The sequence below is a fragment of the Ostrea edulis genome, chromosome 9, assembly GCF_947568905.1.
Source record: "Ostrea edulis chromosome 9, xbOstEdul1.1, whole genome shotgun sequence".
Lineage (NCBI taxonomy): Eukaryota > Metazoa > Mollusca > Bivalvia > Ostreida > Ostreidae > Ostrea > Ostrea edulis.
This window is the reverse complement of record NC_079172.1, coordinates 37,020,725-37,039,739: the sequence shown is the minus strand read 5'-3', so window position 1 is coordinate 37,039,739 and position 19,015 is coordinate 37,020,725. Positions and strand designations below refer to the sequence as shown.

The window sequence follows — 19,015 nt, the reverse complement described above, 5'->3', positions numbered from 1 at the left end:
AGAAAACTAGAGTGCCAAAAGAACTGGAGTCAAATTCGTCCAAGGATCAGAGCTATGCATGAGGGAGATATCATCATTAATTTTGAAACGAATTTCTAAATTTTATTTTAATATATATGAGAAAAAGAATTTACTTGTTCGTTAGAGAGCGATAGAACGGTTAGAAAATATGAATATGGGCATACATCTGGCATATATTTGGCTTATAGCTGCTGATATCTCAGGTAAAGTAAAACTACAAAGCAGTTTTGGAAAGAAGATATTCAAACAAGAAAATACATAAATTAATGCTTGATAAACGAGTTTTTCAATGAGCCATTGAAATGTTTAATATTAGTCCAAATATTGATTTATTTGCTATGCTAATGTACATGCAATATCATAAATTAGGAAAACTATAAATACTGCAGCTGAAACCCTTCACAATATATGTCTTTCTCTATTTCTTGCTTTGGATTGAGATTGTTTTGTTTTCTCCCGTTCTGTATGATAATATCAGTTTTTCAGAAAATGACGTTAGATCAAGCAACAAGTACCTTATAGCCGTTTTCTTTTTAACGCAGGAATTATATATCTGTCAAATAAACCGGCTATGCGATACCTTAACAATGCCAGATTGGCCACCACATTCTAGAGATGACGAAACATTCACATATTGGGAAACTTTTAACCCATTGCTTTCTTTAAGATCTGGAGATCAATCCAAAGTAGACACTCATTGGAGGAAACTAAAGACATATTGTTGTCTTCGTGAATAGAAAAAATAATATGTGTGTTATCTATGTAAATGGAAGACATTCTGTGGTGGACCGGAAAGTCATTCCTTTTACACAATTGTAAATCATGTTTTAGAGTTATAAAGAATTTTGTATGATACTGGTCTTGAATTTTGAATATTATGGTGTCAATACAGCAAGGAGTGACTCATGTTGATGCTGTTCATCGTCGTATGTAACAGCATGCACTATTAAAAGGATTTCTTAAAGGTGCTTGATAGAAAACATCTTTTCCTAGATATTCAGAAATTCCGGATGTCGCAGTTGTTCTGGACTGGATGAAATCATTTGGTTTTGACGAAATTTGCCTGGGTTTATCGAAGTTGAAGATAAATATCGGTTTATTAAATGCGATATGATTTAAGCACTTTGAAACAAACTTGACCGGTAACAATCTGGAATTGACTGATTCGTATTCAGAATCTAGAATTGACTCTTTTCTTAAAGAAGTAGGTTTTTTTTTTTAAATTTAATTGTTTTACCGGTTCATGAGCACGGATAGTTTTGTAAATGTTACGCATTTGAGGAATACATCGGCATGTCAATGCATTAACTAGTCATCTTTGGCATGCTTGGGACAGACTTTATAAAAGTGTTCTGATAACTAAAAATACCCTGTTCATATGTAATGATGTATATATTTACTTAAGAACAAGACATATTATCATCAATTAATTTGTATTATCACAAAACGGTACGTTTCCCAGGTTCATGACACGGGTTCGAAAAAATGATATAAACCCGTAGCACAGTTTCATAATTATGCAAATTAGGTAAGTTAATCATTCATGCGCCACCTGAAGAAAACAACATGTCATCCTTTGAAATTGTTAACATTGGCGGTAAAAGACTTTGTTTTGTCAACAGGGTTGTTCCAATGGGATTTTTTTGTCTTATATGATGTGAAAATAATTTCAAGTTTCTTGAAACCGTGACGTTGCGACGATGTCACAATCAAATTGAAAGCAAAACAATTCTGTGACAGTCGGGTTGTGAAATAAACAAATAGAATATATTGCGTTGAAGAATACTTGTGTGATAAATCGAATCTTACACTCGTGCCTATGACAGATGGAATTTATGAAATTCGTTATTGGATTTGAATATTTCTCCCGCCAAGGCTCGAGAAATGTTAAATTCTGTGACGCATTTAAAGCTTGACAATTTCATGTGGTTACGTAATAGCATGTACAGTGATGAAGTAGAATTGGAAATTATACGAGACATGTACCTGTAAGGCTTAGTAAGCTGATATTTGATTGTAATTCAAATTAATTACTAGAATGGAATGGATGAATTGCATGTCTAACCTTTTTCCTACCCTTCGTTCAAGTACATTTCGGCTATTAATTAGACTTAAACACTGAGGCTAGATACACTGGTGTTATCTCATTTGATTCTTCCATTCCTTTCCAATAGTTTTTGTATAATTACAAACAACACTTTACAGGTAACTCTCGTTTAATTTCCAATAGTATGTACCTTTCACGTATAGATACAATTAATATGTATTTTTATGCGAGACAGAATGCATAAATCACGTATAGATTAAGTTAATATATGCATGTACTTAGGCAATAGACATATATAAAATTAGTAACTTTTTACGTGAGAGAATGTACAAATTACATAAAAAGTGCTATGTACTTAGACATATAAAGATTTGCTGTGTATGTTTACGCAAAAGAACGTACAAATCACGTATAAGTACGCGAGAGAACGTACGAATCACGTATAAGTAGGCAAGAGAACGTACAAATCACGTAAAAGTACGCGAGAGAATGTACAAATCACGTATAAGTACGCGATAGAATGTAGAAAGTACGAATGATTAAATTACACTTGAGATAAAATACTTATATTTTCCTGTGTTTCGATAACATAGCGGGAAAATGTTGTATTCACTATTTGTATTCAAATGACAGAACCTGTATAGTGGCATGATCCATGGAATGGTGTTAGGGTTCTGACCAATAGAAATGCTTAGTAAGGGGTTTTAAGAGCAGGTTTTGTTAATGCAATCACATCTAGTCGCCGTTCTGCACGGGTTAAAAGAAATGGAAGCCGAGGCCGTTCAAAGACAAAATCAACCAAACTTTACAGCATGCGAATAATGATAATTCTCTGAGCAGTTTTTCAGAACTTTGGTACAGCAGATTATCAGATGTGCAGGAAAGTATTAACAATCACCAGAAATGTATAGCTGAACAACATGAAGCAAAATTCGAAGAAGTTCTGTCTGACAGGCATAAATTCAAGAAAAGGGAAACGAAGAGCAGCACAAGCACAAGTCAACAATAAACTCAAGGACGCAAGTAAAGAGCTGCAGGATCACAAGGTGGAAGAAGCTCAACAGAGAATAGCAGAAGGTTTGGATATCGTTAAGAATAGACAAAAATTAACCAGGCTTACGGATTCGTCTGAGGCAGGGTGGAGAGTTGTCAATGAATATGTGAAAAATCCAATCACATCGGACTCGAAGGATGAAAAGAAAATTAACAAGGTTCAGGCGAAAGTGGAACGAAACGTCAAGGACTCAAAACGATTTACAGTCAACCTCTACAACAACGGGAATCTGGAGATCGGGGCACTGTTACTGCTGTAACAAAAGGGGACACTGGAGGAAAGATTGCACAGAAAAATTGAAAAAGAATAAGATAAGTGAAAATTTTGAAAATGGTAATCATGGCAATTAAGAAAAATGTAGGTCGATGGCGTTCGATAGGAGCAAATAGCTTTGTTATTGACGTTTTAAACTTTGGTTATCAGATGCCTTTGGTTACTACACCGGGACATATTGTATTGCAGAACGACAAATCTGCTGTTAACAATGAGCAGTTTGTGTCCAAAGAAATCAAAAAGATAGTAGAGAAAGGTTGTATTCTGAAAGTAAATAAAAATACCAAGGACAGTAAACCCGTTGGCGGTAGCAGGTAATAAATTCAAACAAAGGCTGGTTTTTGACTGCAGGCGTGTCAATCCACATTTGTTTAAATTCAAACACAAGTACATGTATGAGGATACCAGTACGTTTAGATATTTTTTTCAATCGGGTTATTACTTTTTTGCATTTGATCTAAAACGTGCGTATCATCACATAGTTATGCATGAGTTAGACAAAGAATATTTAGGTTTTAAATGGCATGACAAGAAGGTAACAAAATTGTTCTGTATTTAGATGACGGAATAGGGGGTTTCTCAAGTTTCATAGATGAAAAGGTGGTTAGTGCTAGGTTTCAAGCTCACATTGTCATGATTTTTTAAAATCAATTTTATGATTCATTTCTTTAATGAATAACACAAAACTATTTAAAAGCAATTTCTTCCATATGTATATACCCAGTGTGTCTATGGTGAGCACAAATCTATATATGACATTTTCTCATGGAATAATGTTTGTTCACTTTTTTTCACATTGAATTAGTTTTTTAGAATTAGTTTTTTGTACAAAAATATATCAATTGCTAATCATGGGTATGATGCATGCGACTCCAATTTGCTATTATGTATGGGCTGTATCTATTCTATGAATTTTATTTCATGCGCATTAAAGTTTGAAAATTTTAATTCAAAATCTGCAGTCAGGGTTTTTTAAGGGTCTGTAGGGGGTCGGAATAAGGTCCCATTCCCAATGCCAAAAATCAGATATTTTCCCCAATTTTTGCTTTGAAATTCGCAAGGAGGGTAGCCTAATCATTCTTAAATCTTCTTCACAGGCCCACAGATTACAAGTTTGCTTCAAAACTGTTAAGTAAACCTAATTGTTGGTCTCTGCTTATTTGCATGAGGTAAGCTTTAACCAAATTGAACATGTTGAAAGTTAGAAGGAGCCCAATCATACCTTAAGGTATCACACCGGTAATTGTCCAATCAAAATGAACTTAGTCAATTGTAGTTCTATATATTTAAAGAACTATTTTTTTTCCTTGCGCGATTTTTCTCATTTCTTCTTCTTCTTTTCTCTTAATTTTTGTACCCCTGATTAGGACATTTTGTGTAATTTGTAGAAATAACCAAGTGTATACAAAGGAACTATATTCTGTTGGTAGCTGAGGCTACTTCCTGAGGTGCACTCCGGCTGTTTACACACATGTGAAAAACACGTGGATTTGAGGGTAGTCTTGTTTCCGGGTAATTTATTTTCAAAAATGCCGCGTAGGGTGTCGTTTTTCTGGTGTCGGCAGACGAGATAGGTAACATAGAACGTGTCTGACTGCGTTATTCGGCGTCAATTCTGTAACTGATTTTTAAATATTTTTCCCCTCCTTAGTAATCTATAGTGAAAATAATTACCGATGTGATACCTTAATGCACTATGTCTCTATTTTCTATCTTAATTTACACTATCTCCCTATTTTCTTTGAATGAAACTTTTTTTCCCAATTTCGATCAAATGTCGCTATTTTTTCCCATTGGAAAGGCCCAGGCCTTTAAAATCATGACCTTAAAAACCCGGCAGTAAAACCACCATGTGAACAGGGCATAACTATTATTGTAAAGTTACATAAATGTGTACATAAGTATCTTTGCTAGATATGATGTTCAAAAGCTTAATTAGTTTTTTAATTGCTGATTAGATCACCTTAGTGGGTAAAAGGATTGATAAACTAAAATTTTGAATTTTTTGAAAAAGCTAAGAGACAGATGGAAGAGCTTGAGACATACCATAATACAGTCTATCATAACATGGGTGCATGAAAATCAGGTTCTAGGGCAGATGTAAATAGGTAGAATATTGATGATTCATGTATGTCTTATCTGGTACATGTAAGTTGTAACACCCTCTCCATTACTGTGCATTGTGACAAAATTAAATAGTACATGTATATGAAGTGCAGTGGTTCCATTGAATTTGAACAAATACTGGTACAGTTAGAAGTGGTAGGGAACAGGTATTACTTGAATGTACATGTCTACTAGATTTTTTGTTTTTAAAAAACTTTCACTGTAATTTCAGTCAAACATAATTTCGCATCAAGGAGAACAAATGGCTTTGACATAACAAAGAAATGACAATATTCGTTAAAAATAGCATGGTACCAGGAGAGCTAGATGCCTATATTCCCAACAATATGAGCCAGTCCGAAAGAGAGTCTACAACAGGTGCAATACAGCTCATTAAAAATGTTTTGAGAAAAGGTATATATACAAGATTTGATTTGCACCTTTAGGAGTATAATTAATGATTTGTATTTTGACAGCCTCCTGTTAAAATACAGCAAAAATATTGTGGTACTATAATTATGATATATTTGTCATAAAATATTTATGATATCTGTATCACTTTGAATCTTTAAAAATGATAATTGATATGTGAATTAAGATTTACAGCTGATAAACACTTATTTTTTAGGAATAGAAATTATGATTTTCATCTAACTATACATTTATTGCTATTCATTGCTACCTTTTACGAAGACGTTTTATTAATTCCTCTTCTAAATAATTTTTGCAGATTTGTCAGATAATGTCGTGTATCATGATCAACAGTTAAGGTCATCACAGATAGACCAAAGCTGACATGGAATGAAATAGTAAAACGAGACATAGAGTTTACAGGATTGGATAGGATCAATCCACTTGGTCACCAAGTATAGAAAAACAAATTTCGACCTCAACAGGACACCCAGCCCTAACCCCTCCGAAAGGATTAATTTGGCCTGGATAATCAAAATGGAGTTTTGAGATTGATCGCTGTTCGTTATCTTCACCTTTCATGATGATGGAAGCTCAGTGAAGGTAGATGCTGGCAATGAAGCTCTTTAGCAATAGAACAAACAGGCTTAACATTAAGGATATGCGGGACGATGATCACGTGATGGTTGCAAATTTATTATAAATTTAGAACCGGACGCAGCGTAGTTAAGCTTCCCGAGAAAAATCCCAATACTGTACAGACACACTATACGACGTCATAATAAAAAAGTACGTCACGACGTTGCATCGCGGGGAAAATGTCATCATATTTTGTTGTAATTTGCTATCGCTGTCAAGTGTTTTGTGTAAATCTGTTGATTGAATTCTTGTCAAATGATAATTTTCCTTTTATTTCATAGTGATTACAAGTCTCTTTTTGATATATATACATTGCATATATTATATATATGTATAGTATGAGCCACAATAATTTTGATAGTATAGCCTACAACTCACCGAAATCGCTCCTACATGCACATGCAATTTGCATCTCTAGGCATTTACAAAAAGAAAGTCAACCGTCTGTAAACACTGACTCAGTGCAAGTGTAAGATGATGATCGTTTGTTGATATTTACAATAATAGTGTGAAACTAGAACTGGGCACACATTTCTCCGAATCTTGCTTGGGAAACATACACACTATTCAGGTGCTTTTATAATCGATCCTTGTTTGCGAAAAATACACCCCCCCCCCTCCTTATGACGACAATCGTTACTTTTGGTCAAATATTAACGTCCATACTAGGAATGTTTAATTTTTGCATGCATTTTCATGTAAATATAAGTACGCTTTATCTCTGAAACTAGGTCATATTACAAATTATTTTTACTATCTTTACGAAGCACTGCTGCGGAAATGATAACTAATTAAAAAAATATGACACACGTCGGAATTTATGCGAGAAGCAGACATGTGAAAAAGAAAAAGGTGCAAAGTCACAACATGTGCGATACATAAATACCTTGAAAAATAGCATGGAGACGATCGAGTCAAGCGACACTAGCTAACATGGCCGCGGAAATGCTGTTGATCTAGTAAAGGAAGTAGTAGCTCATATTGACGTTAACCCGTGGTTTGAAAGAAGATGTATTGTGTAGAGCTAGACTAGACGTTTTGTTCGAAGCCATGTTTAAGATATACATGTATATTTAAAAAAAATTTAATTTGTTTCCATTAACTCAATTTTTGTTCCGTAATTATGAAAATTCTAAATATTTCAGTAGGTTCAAAACAAATATAGTTTCTAACAATGTATTCCAAAACAGGCAAGAAGAATTAGGCTGCCCCCCCCCCCCCCCCCCCCCCGTCTTTGATAATGAGCTTCTTCTTTTTTTAATTTTGTAGTGGAAATAAATTGAGACTGTCCCATCCCCCATTACTTTTAACAGTAGTTGTACATGTGTACATGAAAAGAATATAAGCTTGAAAGTTATTAATAACAAATATTTCGCCAAGCCTAACCCCAAGTGAACATATCAATGTATAACTTCAAGGACGCCTACCTCAAAATGAAGATTAGCTTCACCCCTTCATATTTCTACAGGAAGTTGGGTATATGAATAGCTTTTAATTGCAGTGTTTGCAAAAAAAATCATTGACAAGTTTTTGAGCAGTGCTTCATTTAGTATCTGGACTACCCTGTTTTTGAGAACCAATTTCCACCCCAAATCCTTAAATTTTCCCAATTTCTTATTATATGGTTATGTTTAAGCATTTTATTATTATATATTTTATATTTTACATATATTCTAAAAAAAAATTTAAAAGATATAGATAAAAATTCCATCAAATTATTTTTTTGAATTGAAAATCGGAATAATCTTGTAAAATTCACAATTTTCGAAAAGGGGGGTAATTCAAAGCTTATTATCTCCCTTGTATACCTAGAAAGTGGCCATGAAATTTATACACATTGTACAGGACATCCTGATGGTGCTTCATGAAAAAAAGAAAAAATATTCATTGACGAGTTATTTTTGGCCACATCGCCCCTCATGTCCTTAAACATGTTTATATACTTTTTAGCTCACCTAAGCCGAAAACTCAAGTGAGCTTTTCTGGTCACCTTTGCCTTTTGTCCGTCTGTCTGTAAACTTTTCACATTTTCATCGTCTTTTCAAGAACTACTGGGCCAATTTCAATCAAACTTGATATACATCTTCCATGGGTGAAGGCGATTCAAGTTTGATCATAAAAAGGGTCACGCACCCTTCAAAGGGGAAATTATCATGAGAATGCAAAATCAGGGTGGGGTCATTTAAAAATAAAACTTTCTTCTCAAGAACCACTGGACCAGAAAAGTCTAAATTCACTTAAAAGGTTCTTAGTTTGTGTAAATCATGGTGTTCGGGGCTAGAGTGAGGTCACAATAGAGGATCAATGTTTTACATTCAGATATAGTGCATGTTCAAGTTTGTTAAAGTGGTGGTCCATAGGGATTGGGTGGGGTCACAATAGGGGATCAAAGTTTTACATGCGAAATATATACATGGGAAATCTTTAAAGAATCTTCTAAAGAACTAGCTGCAGAATTGTAGCTCTTTAAGAAGATATTGGGACAGATCAGAAAGCTTAAGATCAACCCCTTATAACTATCTTTGATTTACGTCCCACCCCTCAAATGACAGTTGCATGGTTGATTCCCTATATCACTGCATTCCTGCATCGCCGACTCATAAATTTAATGTTAAAAATCCTCACATATTTTTCCACTATACTTGTTTCCTAACATACTTTCCAATATTCTCTGAACCCACATATGACCCAAAAAACTCACAGCTTCAAGTGATTTTTTGTTGTTGATGTAGTCATATTAGGTAACCAGTCAATTTGAACCCAAGTTCATTTCCATACTCGTACTCATTTTGAAACATAATGTCTGTGTGAACTCATAACCCCACAAATAATTTTAGTAAAATATTTTGGATGAAATCATCCTATTTCGGTTAGATACTTACTATTCAAATAATTTTAGTAAAATATTTTGGATGAAATCATCCCATTTCGGTTAGATACTTACTATTCAAATACGTTTGAATATTGAACTAATCTCATAGCTTTCTTATGATCCCTATTCCCGCCAGTCTGTATTAGTTATGAGATTGATCACTGTTCGTTATCTTCACCTTGCATTGAAGAGATTGACGGTATATAAGTTACACATTGAAGAAATCGACGTTATATATTTGTATGCATCTATTTCATCAAATCTTTTAATTTAAATCGTACTCTGACAAAAGGACACATAGATGTATATGCAAGGTGAAGATAACGAACAGTGATCAATCTCATAACTCCTATAAGCAATACAAAATAGATAGTTGGGCCATATATAAGATGGAACATTACTCGTTATCTTCACTTTTCCATCAATGATATGGAAGGTGAAGATAACGAACAGTGGTGAATCTCATAACTCTTTAAGGAATACAAAATAGAGAGTTGGGCAAAGATGAACCCCTGGATATACGATCGGTGGGACCAGGTGTCTAGGAGGAGTAAGCATTCCCTGGCGACCGGTAAAACCCGCCCTGGGTCCTATAGCTTGATATATTGAATGCTTAACACTGTTTCTATCCAATTGAGACATCATATGGTGTTGTGAATAGTACAGTCATCGATAAGAGAACGGAAGGTGTAAAACATAATCCAATCAAATGATAGCTCATTTTGTTCATGTATGCATACTGAAAGATTTTACATAGTTTGTAAGAAAGTTGTGCTTATGCACGTGGCTTTCTCTATTTTTCTTTTCAAAGTTTTTGACAAATTGGAACAAAGTTAGTAATACGTGTATTGTGTAAACAGATCAACAACTCCCATGATAGAATGATTTGTATAACTCATTGAATCTATAATGACGATTATTGTTGATGTACCATTCATTATACAGTACAATCAATATCTGGTTAAATTGTATGAAGTTTTGATTTTCAAAAATCCAATTTACAAACGGATATTATCTTTAGTATTTACTACAATTGGCATTCAATCTATTTTTAATAGTGCTAATTTCACTTTCATTTGGAAAATAAATGCATGATCATATTAGCCTCTTTTACTCCGTAAGACTCTGTATCATAATATCATGTTCATGAATTGTATATCCCTTTTAAGTGAACTAGAAAATTGTAGACTAATATTCACACAATCGCTTGGCAGATATGCTTCAATGAGATTATTCTGAGCATAAAAGGCCAATATTTGCAGATTTGTATAGTGCATATAGTTAAGTTCTTTACTTCTTAACTTCGTATTTCTGATAGGAGCTACGAGATTACTTATTGTTTCATTATCGTCACCGTTTCCTCATTGTACAGTATTAATTATCAAAGAAATATTAAATGGGAGAACAGGCGCTCTGAATTCTCGGCAGAGAAAATAAGTGCTTTGACATTAGGGAGGAAGGATAGACCATGCTTAAACAAATACACAGGAATGGGAGCACTCTGAATGATCAAAATAATGAACTCGGTACTGTACCACTGCAACTTCCGGAGAGAAAGAAAAACAGCGTGAGTACTTATTGAATATCCCTACTACAGTCTTTACAAGACTATTTATCATTTCCTGAATACGAATTCAAATTCAAAACAATAAATTGCATGCATCACTCACTTTCTGTTAAGTGAACAACAAGAAAGAAATTTTATAGAAAAAAATAAGGAAGTAGATCAATCTGAGAAGATATTCAAAACCAGGTTTTCTCATGGCAAATGTTACTATTTGGTATCGTTTTAATTACATGTATATGAATAACTTTAAAACGATATAATACATATTATAAAAAACTGTTTTTGAAAAAAAAATAACTACACCATTCATTTTACCCCGACCAATTTTTAGACCTCCTGAGAGGAAACCAATAGCCACAGTATTTATCGGAACTACTTAATACTTATTGTATTTTCTCAGTACTTATCAACAAACATCAAAATCCACAGTACAAACGACAATAAGAATCAACATGTCACTGTACCAATAAAACATCAATAACAGTGAAAACAACATTAATCAGAATGCATCAGTACTGACAGAACAATAACAATGATTATCAACATTTATAAGTAAAACATATAATTCTTGGTGCACTTTCCGTACAGCATTTGAAAAAAACAATCCACGTAGACATAACTGTTTCCTGCTATGCCATTATTGTAAACTCCTCTGTAATGTTAAAATTATGACATCTAAGTAGCCATTACAGAACAATCAGAGTGCCAAAACGGTCTTACAATGAATATGAAAGAAGTCGAACATCATTTGACCCAATGATATAGTGTTTTGGAAAACTACATATATATGTAGATCATAATAACTACCATATCATTTGCGAAATGCTGACTTTAAACGAGACTGTTTAAACCCCTGTAACATTAACTTCTTTGGCATTAGCCTGTCTTTTAACAAAACAATGAAACATTAATATGTGTTAAAGTCACTACTTGTTCATTCTTTCTACAATAAAATTCCTTTGGGTCCCTGCTTCCCTTCTTTCTTTTTTATTCTTTGAATGATCTATTTGACTGATCTTTCTTTTTAAACATATTTCTACCTTTGCTTTTGTTCAAGATATTATCACTAAATTATCACAATGGTGTTTCCATCAAAAATGCCATAGATTTCAAAACATACCATTTCTTATGTAAAATGTAATTTAATAATGTGTAGAACAAGAACACAAACGGGATCTAAAAATCAAGAGGATGTCGGGATGTATTACTGATTCAGGTAGAAAGAACGAATATTGTGTCCAATGCTATCTCATGTGCTCTGACACTATCAATTTTTCAATCATTACATGTTTGCGCATAATCTACATCAATTTTTTTTATTGACATTTCCAGATATCCCTGTTTGTAAATCTGTAATTTTCCAAAACCATTTTTCTGTAAGATTTTTATTTGGTTATCTGATAGATCAATCTGGATTCATTAAGCATTTTATATTTCGAATTGTATTACATATCATGAATCAAAGCTCCGCTATTTATAGAAGAGTGTTAAAGGACACAACGCATGTTTCTAAACTTTTTCATTTTTTCAGCAAAATTAATCCTTCTCATGCCTAAAACTTCTTGCATGTAATTTTGTATACTTTGAAAACATGAGATGTGTCCTTTAATAATCACAGTGATAGGTAGATATCTGATATTTTGCCCGTATTTCAAAACATCCGACCAGTCGCGGTATTTCATTAGTGCTAGGTCGAGTCAAAAGGTAACCAGCCCATCCCATTACCGATTGATCGAGACGGTCACGATTTTCATGCCTTGTTTCAATACATGATTTATACATGGGTTCAAAATTTCACGCGTATCGAGTCATTCTTTAATAAGATATTGAATGTCAAACATGACTAGAGATGCAAAAGCATGCCTTTGATCTAAAGTTGAATACCGTTCTATAATCCGGTACTTGCATTTAAAAGGTAAAACATGCAAGGGAATACATGGCGAGTTAGCCGATGGTTATGGGTCTTCTGCACCATCTTATGCTCAGGTTAAATTCTGGATAGGGGAATTCAAACGCAGTAGAACGTCTTTAGCAGATGAAGTCAGGACTGAACGCCCACTGGATGCCACCGACGAAGAAATGTGTAAGAAAGTTCGGGATTTAAGCTGTTCGGGACGTGCAGAGGCATTTTAAAAAGTCCTCACTGTTACGGCCTTTAGCGTTAGGTATAGGTCTGAATTAATTGTACTTTAGCTGGTGACGTCTCAACATAAGTTAAATTCTCGACGGGACGTAAAACAAACAGCCTTCTAACCAACTAACCAACTAACCGTCTATGTTTCAGATTTCAACATTTCATTGTTAACTTTGATTATGAATTATCAATTTGGCAAACAAGTAATACTAGTAATCTCAACACTTCATTTGAATGATATGACCAGAACAATCAATGAATTATCTATTTCTCAAACTCTATTAAGATATTTTAGTACTTCAAATAAAATCGATACTGCTTTGTTGAATTAATAAATTTGCAAGCATTTAATTTTGCTAAGTGAAACATTCTAGGTGGTTTGCCCCTTTCTCCACTGAACGTTTTGCATAGATTGTGAATACTTTCAATGTTTGTCGTACAGACTCTGATGTGTACTACTACGCCAGTGGACCAGTGAACGAACGCTGAACGGTTGAGGAACGAACGGTTCTGTTTGGGAAAACGAACGTTTAACGGTTTGAAGGGAACGGTTCGCAACCAAAATGGAACTGTTTTTATCTGGAATGGAACACATTGAGATTGAAAACGAACGGTTTTCTTCGGTCCAAAAATGAGAACGAACGGTTTGGCTTCGATTTCAAATTCTGCATTTCGGACAATTTGGGTACATTTTATTCATATATAGACATTTCGGAAAAGAGAGATAGTACGTGTCAAAAAAGTTTAATTTGATCGATATGATGAATATTTTGAAAAAGAAGGAAGGGGGAGGGAAGTAAATTAATACATACAATTACATGTGCCTTACATTACACATGTGGATATTTATATTTGTATTACACATGTATGTAATCAATTAAAAATCACTTTACACATTAGAAAAATGGAATTGCGTGATTTGAGGCTTGGTCCGATTTAGATATAATACAAAGTAACATTGCCACTCTTTACTCAAAATGTTATGATTTTTTTCGATAACTTAGTGCACAGGTAATTTTAAAGAGGAATTCAGTTTGTACATGTATTACGTGTATTATGGAAACCTTTATAATAGTGCTCAATGTAGTGTATTAAAGCGTTTGAAATCATATACAGTTCTTGACACACTGATTTTGACCACGGATAACTCCGTTTACCTGATCAGGATATAGGGCTCACGGCAGGTGTGACCGGTCGACAGGGGATGTTTACTCTTCCTAATCACCTCATCCCATCTCTGGTGTGCCCAGGGGTCCGCGTTTGCCCAACTATATAGTTTGTATTGCTTATAGGAGTTATGAGATTGATCACTTTTCGTTATCTTCACCTTTCATTCATATTCAGAATGAATGTATCTCAAAATAAACACATCAATGAATGTCTATGTAATCTAATAATAGATAACAATTTTGCATTCTAATTTTAGAACCCTTAATAACAATTTTCAATAAGAAATATTAATTTTGCATTAAAACCCGATTCAATGTCATAATGACATGTGACGTTGATTAATGGTACATAATATGTTGTACGGTGTGACCGTTGAGACGAGCGATGGCCATTAACATCTTGCAACACGACTTTTATCCGCCTCTTCATTTAACGCGGGAAATATAACGCGCTTGGTGTAAACAGTTACAAATTGTGACATCATATTAGCTGCAATGTTTTTTTCTTTTCTCAAACCAAGCAAAAACAAAACGTTTGAAGGAATCAGAAAGCTTGTCTGGAATTTAAAAAACATTAATTGTACTTTCTAAACAATCTAATTATTTTGATTACGTGATTGTCAATTAAGTATACCGCAGTGACGGCGACATTTTTCCGGAGGCATTATGGGTAGTCCCCATCATTTTTCAGCTGATGAAGAGCAAACAACGTGACTCATTTGCGTAATCATTGGAGCGAGCTCGTCGCGTCTCTTCGCGACGCGAGCTTTGCTCGCTATAAAGGTACCCATTCCATAAACATACATTAACAGGGTTTTGGTGACATCTCCCAAAATTCAACGAGGATATTAAAGAAGCCAAAGTCACTTGAGACGGGGACCTATATTGTGAACTCCGTGTCCACTCTCCCGTAGACTAGTACAATATACACCATTACTGGAGCAACTCTTAGTGCCTCGACCAATTCATACCCTCTTTTGAAGATGACACCACACAAACTGCTTTTGGAATTCTTATAAATGATTGTTTTTGATTCGCCGAAAAACATTTTCACGACTCGGAAGATGTCAAATTCATATCAGTCTAAGAGTTATCCGTACTTAAAGTAGATCATATAATTTGACACTTTATTTCCGCGCTGGACGAACTTTTTCTTTTTATCAACAGTAACATTATCGCTATTTATTTATTAGTTTAAAAATGAAACATCCATTTTCATATATTTTGTTCTTCAGTAAATAGATTTTACCCATTGATTAAGAATATACTTTGTCGTGTCGTGATATACTTGTAATTTGTCGGTAAACATTTACGGATGTGAACTGCAGAACTCTCCATCGTTGTACAAGTTTGAAATATTGTGTCGAATCAGGAACGATAGTATTTTCCATGTCGACCTAGCGCCATGTTGAAATAAAATAACAGACTGACGCGCGAGTTCCAAGTGACCATGCGGGAATGTATGGTTTGTAAGAACGAACGTTTTGGGCTTGAAACAAAACGCTGAACGCTTGAAACGGAACAGTTTAATGTGGGAATGGAACGGTTTTATCGAGAACAAAACAGTTTAAGGTGGGAATTGGACAGTTCTTATAGAAAACGGAACGGTAACAGAACGCTTCAGGGTCTAAATGTTGAGTTTCTTGAAATAAGTTTTTGTTCTTTATCGCGACAACAGTGACCGTGACAGATGATATCGGTTTGCAAGGTATCCCCTAAGCAGCCGTACTTTCACATCACTTGTGAGTTTATTGATAAATAAACAGTTACTATCTATTTCATTTCAAACGTCTTGGTTTTACCATTAGGGATCGAGTCTTGGACACTCCGGTTGCAAATATAATAACAAAATTTAGACATTGCCTTACATAAAATAAATTACGCTAAGGTGTATTAAAAAGAGAAGAAGAAGAATGTAACAATAAAAACAATTAAATTAAAGGAAATGAAATGACAATATTAAAAAAGATTTTACACCTCTAAAATTATCAAAATAAAACGCAATAATTAAGATCGATAGCTAAACTTCTTTTTATGTTTAACGCTATGCAGAGTATTGGTGCTTTTCTAAGAATACCCTATAATGCTATACCCAACTAGGTTTAGGACTTCCAGAGTAAAATATACTATAGTTTGTAGGTGAAATTACTTAAGAGTTCTAAAACTCTGATCGTTAAACACCGACACGATACTACCCATATTTTGACTGTGACAGCTATCATAAATTCCCCGCATGATAATTTCTAGCTGTAATGATGTACTCCTCTTAGATTTTTTAATGGAGTGGGGGCAGTCTTGATGCTCTCTTTTCTACTTTTAAATGGAGAAAGGTTGTCAATAGTGCTGCGCACAGTTCTCTCAACGTCGACGTTGAGCTTAACATTTCATGATATTGTTTTTAAAGAAAAAAATCAATGAAGAGATTTCCTTTATATTTATTATCTATCTATTCCATCAAAAACGTAAATCTAAATTGTATTCTAACAAAGGAAAAATAATTTCATTAAGCCTTTAAAATTATAGGGGTATGCCCTCCCCCAAATCAATTTTAGATCCGCCAGTGATGAGCACCCACAATAGACCTAAAACTTACAATTTAAAAATCACATACAAATTATCTTGATAATGATTTTATATTTGTTTATGTGCTTAAAACATCTAGCAACTTTCTTTCCCTTTCACTCAATGGGCGGCTATATAAATCACATCTTACTTTCTAATCGCCTATATTTATGTTATTTTAATAGTATTCCTTCAAATAATCTGTTTACTATAATGCTCTTTAAACTTCAATATCGTATATGAACATTTACATGTTTGAATGACATTTCCTACCTTTACAAATTTCAAAAACCACACAAGTTTTCTTACATACATGATGGTATCAATAAAAGGTGAAGATAAGGAAAAATGATCAATCTCATAACTCGTATAAGAAATACAAAATAGAGAGCTGGGCAAACACGAACTACTGGATATATTAGAGGTGGGATAAGGCGACTAGGAGGAGTAAGCATCCCCTGTCGACAGGTCACAGCTCTCATGTCGTGAGCCCTATACCTTGATCAGGTAAACAGATTAATTTGTAGACAAATCAGTGCCCCAAGAAAGGCATAAGAATCTGTATGAAACACGTCAGAGAGCATTCTATTCAAAGACTAGTTGTATTGGCAGACTCGATTTTTGTAACGACCTTAAAAATTGCAAAATGCTCATTAAAAAGGAGATATTTGAAACTCCTGTAACATCAACTTCTTTATCAGTAGCCTGCCTTGATTGAAAAACTGATCATACGTAGAATAAGCACAAGCCTATTGAATAAATTTAGAGATTTATACATCATATGGGGGTAATAGTGGAATATTGCTACATAAATACGATTGATTTAAACATATTTCATTGTATGAGTGTATATCATATACAACGGTTTCAACATCAGCTCTTCCAGCGTACGGGACTATCACCTCAATTACAACTGCCAATATACTAACTACTATGATCAATAGACATAATCATTTCTTAGTTACATTAAATAGATAAATATGCATGTATTAATAGTCAGTTATTTAAATAGAGCATGGTGTTAGGCAGTGATAACTGTACGTCTTCCAGAATCTCTGATTAACTTTGGACAGAAGAGAAGTATGTTGGTTTATTTCAACATGTTGAGAGCTTCTGCTCCTCATAGAAGTAAATGACAATCAATAATAGATAATGGAGTAAATGTAAAAGACATCATAATAATTGAATCCTGGCATTATATACAGTAATACATAGATATGGGAAGATGGTAATTGAGGAACTGAAAACATCCCGTTTGTTATATATTATACATGTTAGTTTACGGTTAATATCTATTTTCTATAATATATATATATATATATATATATATATATATATATATATATATATATATATATGTACGAAGCAATTGTTGAGGACTGTATGGTGTCCTTATTTCGAGTTCACAAGGATATATCGAATCGACATATAAATAGATATGACTATTGTTAATAGATAAACGTTGTCAATATATCTAAGTGTCGACGCCAGAGCAAGATTGTTTTCCTTATGTAGAAACTTTTTAATAAACACTGCTTTATAAGAATATAAAAACGGGTCAACTAAAAATCTATGTTTTTTAATAACATGAGTATTCAGTTTTAAATAGAATAGTTAATATTCTAATTTCAGAATATTTCATAGTGAGCAAAGTGTATGTAGAGATACTTACAGATACTGTAAATTTCCCAATCCTTCAAATGCGCCTTTCTCCAACGTTGTTAGTTGATTGTAGTCAAGCCGTCTAAATTATAAAGATATCTTGATTACCCGGAAATCATCACTATGGAATTGCTTAATTAGATCGCAATGAATAAAACTTAAGAATATTTAATGTATGATCTGGAAAGAAGTTAGACGGAATGATACATATCAGAAAAGTCATCAATAAATCATGAAGTTCGGTTGAGTGCTGTTTCTTTTCTAGTGTTGATGAAAAGGTGAAGATAAAACACGGCAACCAATCTCATAAACACTACTAAGGTGAATCATTACATCAAATTTTCAATTAATTTGTTCCATAAAGCACCTTATATGAAGTATACTTTCACAATCAAAAGAGCGATACAAGCTGTCAATTATTTTGTTTTATTGTTGGTGATTTTCCGGAATGATACAAAAGGTGTATTGTTTGCAAATAAGATTTTAAAGGCCAAAATT

The 19,015-nt window shown here is 33.8% G+C and overlaps 1 protein-coding gene and 1 long non-coding RNA gene across 51 annotated transcripts in view; one reads left to right on the top strand and one right to left on the bottom strand.

Annotated features, from left to right (window-relative positions):
* Positions 1 to 19,015, bottom strand: part of LOC125659436 (leucine-rich repeat-containing protein 15-like) — a 615,079-nt gene that overhangs the window by 261,642 nt on the left and 334,422 nt on the right. For 41 of the 50 annotated variants that reach the window (XM_056149051.1, XM_056149060.1, XM_056149061.1 and 38 more), the window contains one exon: positions 18,528 to 18,599. The exons of the other annotated variants lie outside the window; for them this stretch is intronic. In XM_056149051.1, coding sequence (XP_056005026.1) covers positions 18,528 to 18,599 — 72 coding nt within the window. The remainder of the gene's footprint in view (positions 1 to 18,527; positions 18,600 to 19,015) is intronic. 50 annotated transcript variants of the gene reach the window in all.
* Positions 3,304 to 7,124, top strand: LOC125659432 (uncharacterized). The gene is made up of 3 exons (XR_008798526.1): positions 3,304 to 3,709; positions 5,734 to 5,915; positions 6,232 to 7,124. It is a non-coding gene; the product is annotated as an uncharacterized LOC125659432 (long non-coding RNA).